The 17270-nt window shown below is 35.5% G+C and overlaps 2 protein-coding genes and 1 pseudogene across 4 annotated transcripts in view; all 3 read right to left on the minus strand.

The window, feature by feature from the left end:
* The window catches only part of LOC106306009 (inositol polyphosphate multikinase beta-like), a 7322-nt gene extending 5032 nt beyond the window's left edge, over window positions 1–2290 (minus strand). Inside the window, exons 1-2 of the mRNA XM_013742458.1 lie at window positions 2243–2290; window positions 1671–1711 (exon numbers count right to left, since the gene is read on the minus strand). The gene's annotated coding sequence lies outside the window, so the exon portion shown is untranslated. The remainder of the gene's footprint in view (window positions 1–1670; window positions 1712–2242) is intronic.
* Window positions 2025–14639, minus strand: LOC106306007 (kinesin light chain). 3 transcript variants are annotated; one of them, XM_013742457.1, is made up of 3 exons: window positions 14361–14639; window positions 12338–14096; window positions 2025–2493 (listed from the first exon to the last, which is right to left on the minus strand). In XM_013742457.1, exons 2-3 carry the CDS (start codon window positions 14092–14094, stop codon window positions 2394–2396), a joined length of 1857 nt encoding a protein of 618 aa, XP_013597911.1. In that variant the 5' UTR covers window positions 14095–14096; window positions 14361–14639; the 3' UTR covers window positions 2025–2393. The 3 variants fall into 3 exon arrangements, with proteins under 3 accessions (XP_013597911.1, XP_013597910.1, XP_013597909.1); XM_013742456.1 differs by lacking the exon at window positions 2025–2493 and adding an exon at window positions 11810–12254 and having other exon boundaries at window positions 12338–14114; window positions 14361–14636; XM_013742455.1 differs by lacking the exon at window positions 2025–2493 and adding an exon at window positions 11810–12254 and having other exon boundaries at window positions 14361–14635.
* LOC106306008 lies at window positions 9061–10960 on the minus strand (annotated as a pseudogene).
* Window positions 14640–17270: the final 2631 nt, after the last annotated feature.

Genomic DNA, 17270 nt, shown 5'->3' on the forward strand with positions numbered 1-17270 from the left:
CCATCCGCAGGATCATACTGGCGCCTATCTACTCTTGTGTTTATCTACATTATAGTTGGTGTTTATCTTACGTTTTGCTAGTCATTATCTAGTTAAGGATAAGTACGATCTCATGTCGATCCAGTACTTAGACCGTCATTACCATATGTATATAAAGACCAGTTGGTCGACCTAATAATACACACAAGTTCCCCTCTTCATTCACAACAGAAAACAATTTAGTGACCTTCCAGAAAACAATTTTGAAAAATAACGAAATCTGACTCTATTCTGGTTCTGAAATACATAGAGCGAGTTTTTTGGATCACAGTTTTTTTTTTTTTTTTTAATATTTTGTCTCAAATCATTTTATTTATTTCTATAATTCATATAATTTTTCAAAATTCTCTAAACCAAATAAGCTTCCTAGGCTATAATTCACATCCAAGGAAATTTGGTTTTGACTTATGAACAAAAATTATGGATCTTTAATTTGTATTGTATCTTAAAACTCATAAATTAATTATTTATTGTTCAAAATCGGGTTTTATCGGTTCAATTCAGATACATCCGATCTGAAGTAAAATCTATTTTTTTTAAAAAAAAATATAAAAAATAAATACTCATTTATATATAATTGACCAGGACTGGTTGTTGGAGTTGTGGTTGTATGTTTTAGACATTGGAGTATCTTTTGGCTAGCATTGTTGGTGTTAGATGCTAGAATGTAAAGGTCATATTTTTTTGAGAGACACGGTGGTGTCGTCTTTTGTTATGTTGAAAGAAAATATAGTTAACTAGGACGAAGTCTATATTATTCAAACTGAAGTACAAATGAAAATTGTTTGGAGACATTGATAACATTATAAATGAGAATTGTTTGGAAATATGAATAGCAATACATAATAATACTTACCTAATTTTAAGTGATTTTTACAGATTTTCATTCTATTTTTAATCAATTCTAACCTTTTCATTTATTATTTTTACTAAATAAATTGACAGGAATTCAAAAATATTAACAAAATTTTTTCATTTGTTTACATAATCAGTTAGACATGGACATTCGTGTACTTATTCAACTAGGAGTTATTTCTTTTGGGTATCAGTTTTTTCGAGTTTTGAAACTAGGTTTTATTCGGGTATTATAAATTTGCATGTGGGTTTCGAATCGGATCTTTCCAAGTCTAGATGAATTTGCTTTTGATATATAGAAACCTACAAATATCCAAAAACTAATGTATCTGAGGACGATTCGGATATTTATACCAAAAGTAACAATATTAACCGATTCAGTTCGGGTATTTTGAATTCAAACTAAACTTAACCTAAAAATAACCAAATATTCAAAAGTAACCATATTACCCTATTTAATTTGGATTCGATTATGATGTATATAAATCTAAAAGTATACAAATACTCACACATTTAATTATATTATGACATATATAAAATATATAATACTAATCATGAAAAATAAAATGTCAATTTATTAAAAAAGTAAAAATTAACACGTCAATACCTAGTATATAAGTATAGGTTATACAGTTATCAACACTGACCTGGACTCGCCTTTTCACCAAAGCATAAGGTTATAGGATGTGTCTATCATGCTTTTGGTTTCTAACCACATATGGTAAAGTAGCGCACTCAAAACATAAAGAAAATTCACATTCAATGCACTTCAATACCTTATACTGACTGATGCCACAAGCCCCGCATGTCTTTTGATCTGGTAAAGCGAAAAACAAGGGATGAGGATTGAGGATGACCTTGGTGAACAAATGGTTCAGTGATGAAATCAGTTCTCCTTTTAAAAAGATCTTCAGATTTCAAAATACATATAAGTAACCAAACACTTGTGAAACAAGATTAGTGCTCAAAATCAAAAAAGACTCCTATGTAGAAAATTACACACTTTTATAAAATGGTTACTTTTATCTTCTCTCTGTATTTTTGGTGCTTTTGAATAATAAACCGAAGAAATTCAAAGGTGATCATATCAACTTAATTTCCACGTAATATCTAGTCAGGAAATGATAACGAGAAATGAATTGCTCTTGCTCTTTATTAATAACAAACAAAAAAAAATCAAAAGCCAATAGATACAGATACAAATACAAATGCAACATGAATGTTCGTAGTATTCTGAATCAGAGATTCTAATAAAATCAGAAAACATAAAACCTCTTCTTTCTTTTTCTCTAATAAAATCAGAAAACATAAAACCTTTTCTCTCCTTTTCTCTCGACCATGTAGTTACCGTATATGAACTCGAAGTTTGTATATAACACGGTTCATCAATAAACCGGTCTCTGCCCACAATTCGGTTCAATCTCAGGGTTCTTGTCCAAAAGTGTAAGAAGTGCTCTGTTTTTTTTTGCTCCCTCTTCCAGCTTCTTTCAACAACGCAGCTAGCCTCTGCTCTCGTCCTCAACCTCCGGATTCGCCATCCCAAGCTTCTCCCCTCTTGTCCCAACAACATACTCTAGTATCTCTATCGCATCCTCTAACCTACAAACCAAGAAACACATTGCTTACACCGCAAGATTCAAGAAACCTCAAAAACATAACCTAAAATAAAAAGAACCTGGCGCGAAGACGAAGAAACAAAATTAACAACGAGGAAGAAAATATTACCAAGTAAAATCTCCAGTGGTGCGAAAACAAAGATCAAAAGACGAATGAGTAGTTGTTTATGTAGTAGAATAAGAAACGTCGAATAAACAATGACCAGATAACTTTTACAAAAAGAAAAAAGACCGGATAAGCTATCTTGTCGGGAGATGAATAAATATTGTAATAATGAATAAATCTCGTCCTCCTCTATATCAACTTGAGAAATCACTTAATTAGATTTTTTTAGGGCTATTTGCAAAATTGGCTTAAAACTTAAAGTTAAACACAAAACTAACCTATGATTCTTTTGAAAATTTTGTGTGTCTTATTCACCCCACATATTCAGATTATTCATGAAAATGTAATTATTATTTTTTCTTCCAAAATTGTCTTTTTATCTCATCAATACACCAACTACAATGAACAACTAATTTGAATTTTTTAATGTACTTCAAATCGATTTACACTTATTTTTTTTCAATTCTTATGAACTAAAAACAACATCTTTTTCACTTTCTCTCCATATTCATCCAAAAAAACCCAAGATTTTGATTCTAAAGTTTTTATGGTTCATAGAGCCATTGAAGCTAACGATTTCATGTTGATCCGAATGAATCATCTTTTTCGCGGAGTGAAATCTTTGCCTGTTAGGCAAGATTATAGGATAGCAAGTTACACAAATTCTGTTTCGGTAGGACATGTATTTCTATTACTATGAAATTATTCTTGGTGAGTCACTTTTGTTTGAGATTTTGGGTGCTTGGAGAAGACTTTTGTGTGCTAAACAAATTATCTCAATGGTTGAAACTATGAAATAAGTTTTTTTTTTCCAAATCTGTTCGTCAGAAGACTTACATGGAAGTCGTCTGGTCAATGTAGAGGTTAATTTTGCAATTGACTTTAAATGTGTTTTCAGAGACGACTTATATGGAAGTCGCCCGTTTTTGTTTGTTAAAAAAAATCTCGAAAATACCGGAGACGGCTTCCATGTAAGTCGTCTAGGATAAACAGATTAATTTTGCATTTGACCGGATTGTGTCAGAAATTTGAATTACATGAAACAACTTACATGGAAGTCGTCTGATTATAATAAAAAATTAGTTTTATTTTTCTTTTGGACAACTTACAAGTAAATAGTCTTAGAAAAGTCAAATTTCTGACACAATCCGGTCAATTGAAAAAATGACCTAAATTGACGACTTTCCTAGAAGTCTAAACTTCAATGTTTATAAATTTTCATTTTCTCTAAAACTATGAAATTTTTTTTAATAGTTTCTTGTTAATTCATGTATATTAGTCGATATTTAAGCTCCTGAATGAAATTCATAGCTTAATTGGTTTTAATTATGAGTTTACCAACATTCATGTGTATTAATGTTTCCAGTTAATTCGAGAAGACTTCCATGGAAGTCTTCTATGTTAGTTTTTTGTAATTTTTTTAAGTAACTTTAAGATATGTTTATTTAATTTTCAAAAGTGTTAAGTAACTTCTAGAATATCAAGTAATATGGTTTAATGTGTCTTCTTAGATCATAAGATATACTTTTTAACTTTCAAGAAATTTGAAATTTCAATTTTCACTTAATTTTGAGTTTCCCGCTTAAATTTAATTTTTCCGCTTAAATTTGCCGCTTATATTTCAATTTTCCGCTTTAAATTTAAGTGTTCCGAGAAGACTTTCCAGAAGAGTTCTAATGAAAGTGTTCTATCTTTGAACTTATGTAATGTTTTATCTTTTGTGAATTTGACTAAGTTTTTTTGAGAATTATTCTCCCTTAGTTGTAATAAATTTGATTAATTTTTTTTGTGTTATTATGTTTTGCTATTGAAGTTGTATCAATAACTTCAATTATGTCAAGTAATTTTGGCAAGATAATATTGTGGGAAATGAACATATTTACGAAATTTTTTCATTAATATCTCTTCAAATTTACAAAAAAAAAAATCACAACTAAAAGAGTACACATGCAAATCACAAAACAGACCACAAACAAAATTATTATAGATCATTCATATACAAAGACAAGCTTGGACTCCACTTGATATGGAAGAAGACTCCGTCAGAAGACTTCCAGGAAGTCTTCCAAAGTCTGATCCAGATATGAACAACATGTATATCAAACCAAGATCTGAAAAACATGCATATTAAAAAACATTCAAATGACTTAAAAACATAGAAAATGAGTGGAAGATTAAATATATATATTTTTGTAGAACATACAAAGTACATATCCAAGTGAAAGATGAGAACCATCTGATTAAAAACATGCAACAAAAAATATAGATCAGTAAGAAAGACATGAGACAAAAATGAAAAATTCATATAAATTTAGGTGTTTTCAAGACAAAGATATTAGAGTGGGTTTGGAGAGGTTTAGTTTGAAAAAATGTAAGAACTTTATGCAATATATGTTACCAAATGAAGAAAAATCAGACATAAAAACTTACCAAAACACGCAGATCTGTTATGAAAGGGAGACATATGAGAAGAATTCGTCAGAAAAAAAACTTCCTGGAAGTCTTCTAGTGCATTATATTTTAGAAGACTTCCCAGAAGTCTTCCAAAATCTGATCCAGATCTGAAAAACTTGCATATCCAAATCCAGATATGAAAAACTTGCATATCAAAAAATGTTTAAATGACTTAAAAACAGAGAAAATGAGTGGAAGATTAGATAGATCTACCTTTATAGAACACACAAAAATAAATATCTAAAATTAATAAACCTACCTTTAAAGGAGTGGAAGATGAGAATCATGTGATGAAAAACCTGCAAAAAAAAAGATAAATTAGTGAGAAAGACATTAGACAAAAATAATAAATTAAAAGTATATAATTAATAGTTATATACGCAAGATTATGTTTGGTTTAAGTTGATATCAAATAAGTTTTAAGCAAATAAAATGTGAAGAGTCAATAAATTGAAGTCAAATAAGTTTTAGAATTAAAAAAATTATCAAATAATATAATTACAAAATTAATCATAAGAATTATATAAATGTTATTAAAAGTTCATAAGAAACCTGATTAAAATAATTAAAAACAAGAATGACGGAGCTGGGGCCAATTAGTCTATGTAATGTCGGATATAAAATTATATCGAAGGTATTGTGTCAGCGGCTGAAAATTATGTTTTCCGTCCCTCATCTCAGAAACTCAATCGGCCTTTGTGGCTGGGCGGTTGATAACTGATAACATTCTTATAGCCCAGGAGATGTTTCATGGGTTACGGACTAATAAAGCATGTCAAGGAAAGTATATGGCAATTAAAGCAGATATGACTAAAGCGTATGATCGAGTGGAATGAGATTTTATTAAGGCTTTACTAGAAAAGATGGGCTTTGATCTTCACTGGATTAAGCTAATGATGGGGTGTATATCATCGGTTCAATATCGGGTTCTACTGAATGGCCAACCACGTGGTCTCATTATTCCACAGAGGGGGTTAAGACAAAGAGATCCTTTATCTCCTTATCTATTTATACTGTGTACTGAGGCTTTGATTGCAAATATTAAAAAGGTGGAGAGTGAGAAACATCTGACAGGTATGAAGGTAGCCAGAGCATGCCCATCAATTTCTCATTTGCTTTTTACGGATAATAGTCTCTTCTTTTGTAAAGCCCAAAGAGAAGAATGTCAATATATTCTTAGGATCTTAAAGGAATACGAGATGGTATCAGGTCAACTCATTAATTTTGATAAGTCTTCGATCCAATTTGGGCACAAGATCGAAGAATCAGTTAGACAGGATTGTAGGGATATTTTGGGTATTCAAAATCTTGGAGGAATGAGAACTTATTTAGGATTACCAGAAAATCTTGGGGGCTCAAAGATTCATGTTTTCAGCTTTGTGCAAGATAGACTAAACAAAAGAGTTAACGGATGGACTTTTAAGTTTTTCACAAAAGGTGGAAAAGAAGTGATTATTAAATCAGTAGTTACGGCATTACCAAATCATGTGATGTCTTGCTATCGATTACCTAAGGCAACCGCAAAAAAATTGACAAGCGCGGTAGCACAATTTTGGTGGAGTCCAGGGGGAAGCACAAGAGGAATGCATTGGAAATCATGGGACAAAGTATGTGTTAGCAAGGAGGAAGAAGGATTGGGATTCAAAGACATCACTGATTTTAACACAGAGATGCTTGGTAAACAGTTATGGCGTTTGATTGAGAAGCCTAATACTTTATTCTCTCGTGTTTCAAATGTCGGTATTACAGAAATGCAACCCTGGAACCGATTCGCTCATACTCTCCGTCATATGGCTGGCGGAGTATTACATCTGCTAGATCTCTGGTAAGCAAATGACTAATTAAACGGGTGGGATCAGGATCATCTATATCGGTATGGAATGATCCTTATCTCCCAACCACTCGCCCGAGACCAGCTAATAAAAACCAACACAATCTTTACCCAGATCTCATAGTGGATTCTCTCATTGATCCTACTTCGCGAAATTGGAATTTTCAGGCAATTCAGGCTTTAGTGGACCCACAAGATGTGAAAATTATAGAAAGTATACCTTTGAGCAGAACCCAGATGGTAGATAGAGATGGTTGGCATTTTACAAATAATGGAAAATATACGGGCAAATCAGGATATCAGGTAGAGCGGGTTTACCCAGAAAGGGAAAGATCACCAGTAATGGTTGGACCTTCAGTAGACGCTTTGAAGTCGTTCTGCTGGAAAATATGGTGTCCACCAAAGATAAAACATTTTCGATGGCAATTGGTAACGGGATGTCTAGCAGTCAAGAAAAATTTGCAAGCGCGAGGGATAACTGGTGATATATGTTGTGCAAGAAGCGGAGCTGAGGAGGAATCAATTAACCATGTGTTTTTTGAATGTCCTCCAGCACTACAGGTTTGGGCTCTCTCAAAGATACCATCAAATCCAGCTATCTTCCCAACAAGGTCTCTCTTTACAAACATGGATCATCTTTTGTGGAGAGTTTCTCTGCAATTAGATGATCATCAGTTTGTATGGATTCTATGGTACATCTGGAAAGGAAGGAATAATAAAGTTTTTAGCAAGCTGGATATTGATCCTAGGGATACACTCAAATTGCCAGAAATAGAGTCCACACTTTGGACTGAAGCGCAAATAGCAAAGGAACAGAGGACAATATCACATGAAGAGGTTACGTCATTACCGTTAATCCCAGGTAGATGGTGTTTCACAGATGGTTCTTGGAAAGAGAATGATGGTTTCTCCGGACAGGGTTGGTTCAGTACTTTAGAAGGTTTTGATGGGCTGATGGGGGCGAGGAATGTTCGGGCTAGTCTCTCTCCTCTCCATGCGGAGATGGAAGCACTACTCTAGGCAATGGTATGTATGAGAAACTTACATCAATTTCAGATTACGTTTGCAACAGATTGTTCTCAATTGGTGAAGATGGTTTCGGAACCAGAAGAATGACTAGTTTTTGCAAGTTATTTAGAAGATATTAAAGTCCTGAAAAAAAGTTTTTCACGATTAGAGATCGTCCATGTACAAAGAACGCAAAATACAAAGGCGGACAGCCTAGCACGTAGTATCAGGAAGCAGCCGTCTTTCATCGTTCACATGGATCAACATCTTCCCGTTTGGTTTACAGAGTCTGTATGAGTCTGTTTAAGTTGATGACAAAAAAAAAAAATTAAAAAACAAAATTACATTATATCTTATATATGTAAATAAAAATAATATAATTATATAGCTTGGAGATATACTAAAATAAAAATGTTAAAACACTACCTATAAAAAATGTTAAAACATATTGATTTGTAAATTATATTTTGTTAAAAATATTTTTACGCTTAAGCGTGGATTAAAATATAATTTCTGTTAAATTACGGTCAGGTCGGTCATATTTTAATTGATGAAACGAGATATTTAAACGGTCTCTAACATCTACATCAGTTTTTGGATGAATGAAATTAAACTCATGATATTAATTACATAATAACATTAAGTTGAAGGATGTTGTCATACATAACATATACTTCTTATAGTTATACATCAGTTTAATTTGCATGATTAGCTATGTGATGGCCAATACTTCATAGAGAAAACAGCCAAACCATACTTCAACAGAGCCTCACGGTCCCGATCAATAAATATATTAATGACCCGTGCAAAAACACTATACAAGACCTATTTAGACACTTTTTTTCATTCTTTACCGGGTACAAAGTTTTCGGCTCAGATTTTGGGTAACGGATTTTATGCTTAGACCTAATTAAGTCAACTTTATAAGTGGTTGCATGGGCTGGGAGTCTGCATTGCCGCATGTGAGTGGGACTTGTGGACAGATTCAGTCATGTGTTTGTCTAGTTTAAGTTCAAACAACCATTTAATTTTTCTGGCAGAGGATTTGTTTGTCAAAATACATTTTGGTCACTAAGCTTTACTAGAAGTGAAAGTCGAAAATTAAAAGAAAGCTATATTATACAAAGAGATTAATCAAAAGGCACATAAAATACTTCATTATATATCCTAGAAAATTCAACGTTGGGGAAATTCATACAAACAACTTTTAGAACATGCGTACATATCTTTGTAGTCAGTGCTCAGTAGAAAGGAACCTACGCATAGCTCGTAGCAGGATTCGCAACGTGGCCTGTTGATGCGATTTCCTAGAACCATCTCAAAACCATAGCCAAAGTATGAAAATTTGTTCCCCGGTTTGACGTGTAACAAGCCTTCTAAATGCACACAGTGAACGTGGAGAGTGCTGGCACAATCTTCACATGTGTAGAAATATTTGCTGGGATTCAATCGTGTTTCACATATATCACACCAATATTGACCAGTACTCGCCTTTTCACCAAAGCATAACGTTATAGGATGTCTATCATGCTTTTGGTTTCTAACCACATATGGCAAAGTAGCACACCCAAAACACAAAGGAAAATCACATTCAATACAGTTCAATACCTTATATTGCCAGATGCCACAAGACCGGCATGTCTTTGGATCTGGTAAAGTGAAAAACAAGGGATGAGGATGACCCTGGTGAACAAAGGGCTCAGTGATGGAACCACACCGTACATCTAACTGAATACCACAACCTATGTAGCTGAATCCGCTAGAGAACTCCTTGCAGGCAGAGCACCGAAAAACACCCTTGTATAGCTTGTGATGTGGAATATGTGTCTGGAGTGTAAGTGAAGTGTTATGTAGGACATGTCGTTTCTTTCTAGGAAGATTCGCACATACTTCGTGGAGGATAAAATCACAATCAACACAACTGTAAAACGAATCTAGATCTATAGGAAGGACGCATGCGCGACAACGCATGCGCTCCTCACCACCACCACCTTCCTTGAATCTTAGATTGTGTTCTTCATGAGTAAAATGATTAATGAGATTCTCACCTACCACCTTGAAGGGTTCAACATCTTCCATCTCTTCTTCGGGTTCATATTCTAGTTCTTCCCCATCCCATACATCCTCTCTCGTGGCACATCTTGAATGAACAGCGTACTGAGGACATTTCAGGCAAGAATAAGCCCCGTATTTCCCATCAATCTTCAAACGACAAACTCCGCATACCCAATTTCTAAGCCAAGAAAATAAGTACGAGAAATGCGATGATGGTGACGATTGATGTTTATGACGCGGGGTAAGTAGATACAATCTTTATGGATCATGAAATCACATTGTGGGCATACATAAGGAGACCGATCACCAACCATCCCACAAGCGTTGCAAGTAAAGAAAATAAGCCTAGGCATGAGTGTGAGTACATGCTCATGCCCCTTTAAGTGGTCAACAATAAGCGGTGGGGGCTTCCGGGCGCATACTGGATCCAAGCTGAATTCACATTCGGAACAATGGTAGATGAGTCTCCTAAACTTTCCTCCGCACAAGCGACATGAGTTGATGTGGGAGTCATCTGGTGCTCCCTGCGTGAGAAGTGTGAGGGGGTGGCGCGTGTGGGAAGGATGATTAATCTCCGAAGGGGACTCAGCACATTCTTTGTGCAAGTACATGTCGCAGTCAGAGCAATGGTAGCCTCCGCTATCATTTATTTCGGTGCAGCCACTGCAATAGACCGCACGAGCGAAAAAAAGACATAGGATGGTCGTGACCAGGAAGCTTCACTCTTTTCACCTCGTCTTCACAGAACTGAAAGAAGTATTTACTATCTTCATCCCACTGATAGAAGTTTGCTTTATCTTCATCGGACAGATCCAAGTTTACAAAATCTTCATCGGAGAGATTGTCCAATCGGACCATGGTGGATTGGTGGGTTGTAACGCAAAGTGTATCGTGAACACCTCTAAGGTCTCATTTGTTTCGATGGACATATTTTTTATTCTTTTTAGTTAAGCTTTTGTTTTTGCTTTTCGAATCCAGCCGTTGCTTATTCACTTTCGTCGGTCTAAAGGTATCCGCCCTATGTATTTAATCAATTATTAATTTTTATTCTAGTCATCATTCGCGTACTTTACTTTAATCCGTTTATTTCTCCAAAGTCTTGTGTCTTAGATATTTGATTCAGATTTGGTTATCGTTGCCCTCTAGAGAGTAGTGAATGGCTAACTATTAAAGTTAAGATGATAAGATAAATTATAAAACTTCTGTAATCAACTTTTGTTTATATGAGTATACTATATATACTACTATACTAGAGAGATATACTCCCTCTCAAACACTTATTTGGTGACAGAAAGATTCTTATAAAACCATATTCTTTTGAAATGAAGAGAGTATCACACCGAAAAAAACATGATTTTAAGATAATAAGATGATGATATCAGGAACATTTATCAAGCTCAGTTAAAATTAATGAAGATACATTTGCTTAGAAACAAATTTGTTTTTTTTTTCTTCCTTTTAGTGACAACTTTCGAGACGGTGGAACGTTCTTATGTTCTCATGTTACTCGTAGATAATATGTGTACATTAGGTTGCTGTTTTGTATGAGATTCATCCTGTGAACATGACAGTGCTTCTACGTTCTTTCCTACTTGGTTGCAGACTTTCTTGACTCACACAAATCAGTGGTCCTTTCAAAAAGTTTTTCAGACTTCAAAATATATTTAAGTAACCAAACACTTGTGAAAACAGGATTAGTGCTCAAAATCAAAAGAGACCCATAGGTAGAAGATTACATACTTTCATAAAATGATTACTTTTTTCTTCTTCTGTATTTTTGGTGATTTTGAAGAAGTTCAAGAGGTGGATCGTTCAACTTTCCACGTAATATCTAGTCAGGCATCATAACGAGAATTGCTCTTACTCTTTATTAATAACAAAAAATCAAAGCCAATGGATACAAATACAAATGCAACATGAATATTTGTAGTATTCTGAATCAGAGATTCTAATAAAATAAGAAAACATAAAACCTCTTCTTTCTTTTTCTCTCGACCATGTAGTTACCGTATATGTACTCGTATTTTGTATATATATATATATACATTTTACACCGGACAATAACACGGTTCATCAATAAACCGGTCTCTGCCCACAATTCGGTTCAATCTCAGGGTTCTTGTCCAAAAGAGTAAGAAGTGCTCTGTTTCTTTTGCTCCTTCCTCTTCCAGCTTCTTTCAACAAAGCAGCTAGCCTCTGCTTCTCGTCCTCAACCTCCGGATTCGCCGTCCCAAGCTTCTCCTCTCTTGTCCCAACAACATACTCTAGTATCTCTATCGCATCCTCCAACCTGTAAACCAAAAAACACATTGCTTACACCGCAAGAAACCTCAAAAACATAACCTAGACTAAAAAGATGTGTTAATAATATACCTGCCCATTGCGTCGTATGTTCCGGCAAGGTTACTATAAACCGCCAACGTGTCGGGATGGTACGGCCCATACTCATTCTCCAGAATCCCTTTCGCCTCTTCAAACAAATCCGCAGCTTCGTTGATCGCGTAACGTTGGACGCACGCAAGCCCCAGTTGGTTCAAAGCGATCCCAAACATAGCCGTCTTCTTCTCTCCGCTGTTTCGAAACTTCGAAACCGCGCTCTTGAAGATGTTGTAAGACTCGGGATAGTTCCCCATCATGTAAGAGATCACACCCATCTGAGCCTCAATACCAGCAACCGTGTTCTGCTGACCCGGAGCATTCACATATATCTTCAACGCGCGTCTCAGCAGCTTAAGAGCTTGGTCAAGCTCGTTCATCGACTGATAAATCGCGGAGATCTCTATAAAACCAGTCGCAACCTCTTCCATCGGAGTCCCCGGAGACGGCTTTAGGTATATCCTAAGCGCGTTTTCGCAGTAGGACTTCGAATCTCGCAGCTTCCCTATCTTGTTGTAGAGATCAGCAAGCCTGACGTAGACCGAAGCAACGGAGGAGTGACTCTCACCTTTGGACTGCTTAAAAACAGCCAAAGCCTTCTGGTACGCGAATATCGACTCGTCAAACCTAGCTAGAGACATGTAGGCGTCGCCGATGCTACAATCTATAGACGCAACGTCTTCTCTATGGTTCTGTGAGGACATAGCCATGCTCGCTAGAACGTAATGCTCGAGGGCGACCTCGTAGTCGCCTTTGGCGTCGCAGATGAGGCCCATTAGTTTTCTATCGGCAGCTTCTTCGATGGAAGCTGTAGCGGTGGAACCGTTCTCTTTGTGTATGTCCAACGCCATTTGACAGAGTCTTGAGGCTTCTTCGAACTGCATCGCTTGGACGTGCGCTTCTGCTAGGTACCGACAAGTTTCGCCGACTCGTGGATCTGTCTCTCCGAGAACTTGTCTTTGAATCTCCAAACCCGCCGTGTAGAGGAGAAGAGAGTTTTCGACTTGGCCCATTAGGCCGTACATGTCGCCGAGCTGCATGCACCCTGCGAATTTAGCTAAGGAGTGGTCCTCGCCGTCTTCGATCATCGGTATCTCGATGGACCGTTCGAGAACGGGAACCGCTTCGTTGTATTTGCCTAAACCGGCGTAGATAGCTGCTAAGATATGTAGAGACATGACCAGATTCAACTCTCCTTCCGCGCGTTTCTCGAAAGCTTTCACCGCACGTAACGCTAAATCAAGAGCTCTGTTTAGGTTTTCGCCAGATGAAACCATCTCTCTCGCTTGCTTTAATAACAACGGCCCTAGCTCAGGACTCTCTTCATCTACAGACACCTTCCTGAGATCCGGAGATTTCCTCGAAGATATCCTCAGTTTCGCATTAGGGCTTGTTTTCGCAAGTTTCTCTGGTTTCTTGCGGCTCAAGCTACCTTCTCTGTTTTTACTACCCTCGTTGCTTTCTTCCTTCTTCTCCAAGACAACGTCTTTCTTTCTCTCTCCAACATCTCCTCCCACGAGATGCCTCAGCTCCAGATCGATTCTCGACTCGGCTCCGTATGAAATGAAACTCGCCCTCGACGGGGATTGATCATCGGAGCTCTCCATTTCGCAGACGTTGTGATAAAGCTGCTCGATGGAAGCGTTCATGGCGCCGTCCATGGCGAGATCTATGGAGCTTAAAGGACTCCTCGGTGACGCTTGAACGGCGGCCGAGTCTTCTTTACCTCTGTCATGGCTCTCTCCTATCTCCATGCCTAAATCAAACCATAAATCTGAATCAAATTAAAATTCAGAACAGGTTTCTAAGAACTAAAATCAGTTAAAACAAGAAGATGGTTAGTTTGACTTTCTGTTAGGACAAGAAGACGAAACATAAGTCCATAATTGGACAAGAACCTTAACGAACTCATCTAGATTCAGTTATTAACAGAGCATAATAGTATTTTAAAACAGAGCATAAACACCAGATCAGAAGAGAAAAACGAAAAATTTGAAGAGATTGGAGATAAAGATCGTACCTATACGTGTCTCTCTGTGACTCTTGAAGAAGGCAAGAAGAAGTTGAATTGTGTGCTTCGTTGGCTTAGCTGGGTGTAGAGATAAAAATCGAAGATGGAGGATTTGGTGTCTTGTACTTTTCAGTTCTTGGTGCTCTTTTTTTTTATATCATCCTTTTCAGTGTCTCATAGCTAATGTATACAAAATATACATTCACACTCCACAAGGTAAGATAATGAGATAGAGAGAGATGAAGCAACCACATTTATGACAAACTCTTTCACTGTCCTATGTATAGTATAGGCAATATGTAAAGAAAAAAGGGGCATGTTTTCTTTTATTTTGTGGGTCTACAAGGTGTAGTTAATTAATTCTCAGTCCACCTTTTAATTCAATTATTGAATAGATTAAAGATAAGGAAGATGATAACCGACTCTTTTTCATGTTATTAATGATATCATTACAAAAAAAAAAAGGAGTTACAAATAAATTAAAGAACCCTAAAAGAATAGAGTTATCATTAGGTTGAAGAAGATTGACTCTTGAAGCAATAAAGAAGATGACTTCTCCCCTACTCGCACCTCTCTCTCTCTCTTTCTAAATAATTTTCTGGAATTTTTTTAGAGTTCCATTCAATGTTGTAATATACATCTTGTCACAAGTTACTATTTGTTTTTAATCTTGAAAGAAATATAGTTTCCTTGAAATGCAAATTTTTGGGGTTTTGAGAGTTGCCCGTTAACAGCCAGCTAATTAAAAGCTGGGGAAAGATCACAAGTCTACGTCAAACTCTTCAGATTCCCAGCTGTATAATCGCTCCGTTGAAATTTCACCACGTGTCATACTTAATCATTCATTTACCTCCTTAATCATCGCATTATCTTTTCATTTATGTAGTTAAGTTAAAAATGAGCCTTTTGATATCATGGATGCACTGTTACTATATAGGCTTTAGGAAACGAATACTGGACCACTAGATTCATTCGCTTGTATATTCGCAAGAATTTATCATAATGACGGTATGACACGTAGATTACAGCTGCACGTTAGACAGCCTGGTTTTTATGAATCAGAAGTGGTCCACCTTTAAGCCCATTACGGCTCCATGGGCCCTTAGTCATCAATGTAGGGCATACCCGTAATGTTTATGTGTAAATATCATACAAAAAATGCCACAAAAATATTTTAAAATGCTTCAATACAAAAATATGCCACTACGAATGTACGCTCCAGTTTGAAGGTTTTTAATAGGAGATAATATTTCAAACCAAAAAAACTTAATATATATACATAGTTAATTGGGCGTTAATTATGACAACTGAATTTCTATAAATAAAAATTATGGTTGATATATTATACTCTCTCTGTACCATTTTAAGTGGTGTTTAAGCATTTTTATTTTGTTTCATAATAAGTGATGTTTCTCACATTTCTAGATAAAATTTAATATCAATTGAAATTTTCAACCAATTACAAAATACTACATGTTTTTCTTATTTGTTAGACTGATTTTATTTAATGTAATTTTATGTAACCAAGATAAATTACATAGAAATTTGTATTTTCTTAATTTTTGTGTAAAAACCTCAAACACCACTTAAAATGGTACAGATTTCAATTGATACTGAGATGAAATTAATTGTACGTCATTAAGATAAAAAATCTCTAAAAAGTGAGTCAAATACGTCAATCCATTCAATTTGTATCGATTCTTCTGTCTGCATCAATTTTTGAGTTGATTACACCTTAGGACACTTTTTGTCTTTTCTTTATAGTGAGAGTCACTTCCCACTCGTGAGACACTTTCTGGTGGGACCTAGGTATGTTTTTGACAATTTTGTCCTCGTGGACAACGAGTTGTGGAAGACAAGTTATGGACAACGAGTTGTAGACGACAAACTAAAGACGACGATGAATTATGGATCAACTTGTGAACGACGAGTAATTTGTGGACGTATGAATCAAAGAAATGCAAATAATATTGTATGATATGGTTTATTTCCATTATTACAAATTTGAAATTTTTTAAAAATTTGATATGATAACCATTATGTACATAAATACACTTAACACCATGTGGACGGTAATTTCAATGAGAGTGATTTGTTATGGACATAAATTATGGATATATACATTTCATGAACACATATGGTTAAGTCATAAATTATGGACATAATAATTGTGGAAGCAGAAATATGGACAAGGTTACAATTTATGAGATTAAAAAAGTTACATGAGAAAAAGATCTACGCTTTATAAAAGATTACTCGAGCTTTCCTTCTACAACTGAAGAGGCGAAAACAGCTACCACAACGATTTTGAGCATGGCCACAACGCCGCAGTGAGAGCATAGAATGACGACACATGAGACGACGTGGATGTTACTTGTCGGTGGCTTAGAGCTTCAATTTGGGCTGCTTCATAGCGGTGAACAGAGGATGGCAACCTGAGTTGCAGACACACTGGGGGGAGCACGAGCAGACGACAACAATATCGCTGATGGCGCTTGTGGTTGTGTTTGTGCACAGTGTTCATCTGATGGTGTCCACGTTTTGGTGTCCACGTCCACATTTAATTGTGTTTACACATTAATATAGAAAATTTTATGTATAATTTATTATGACAATTATTTTTATTTAATATATTTTAGAATTTGAGATAAAAATAAATGAAAACATAAAGCGGAATAAGAAGGGGAGAGAGATTCATGTGATGAGAAGAATAAAGTATAAGGTCATAAAAGTATTTTTGACAAGATAAAGTGTGTCTCAAGCACTAAGTGTCCTATAGTGTAATTGGAATGTGAGAAAGTGTCTTTAGATTTTTTTATATATTCACATAATTTGATATATATATTTTGCTTTTGAGTCTTTGGCTATATCATGGAGTCGTATAGTCCAGTACCAACATATAACATTAGGTTACTTTTG

The sequence above is a fragment of the Brassica oleracea genome, chromosome C7 (assembly GCF_000695525.1).
Source record: "Brassica oleracea var. oleracea cultivar TO1000 chromosome C7, BOL, whole genome shotgun sequence".
Classification (NCBI taxonomy): domain Eukaryota; kingdom Viridiplantae; phylum Streptophyta; class Magnoliopsida; order Brassicales; family Brassicaceae; genus Brassica; species Brassica oleracea.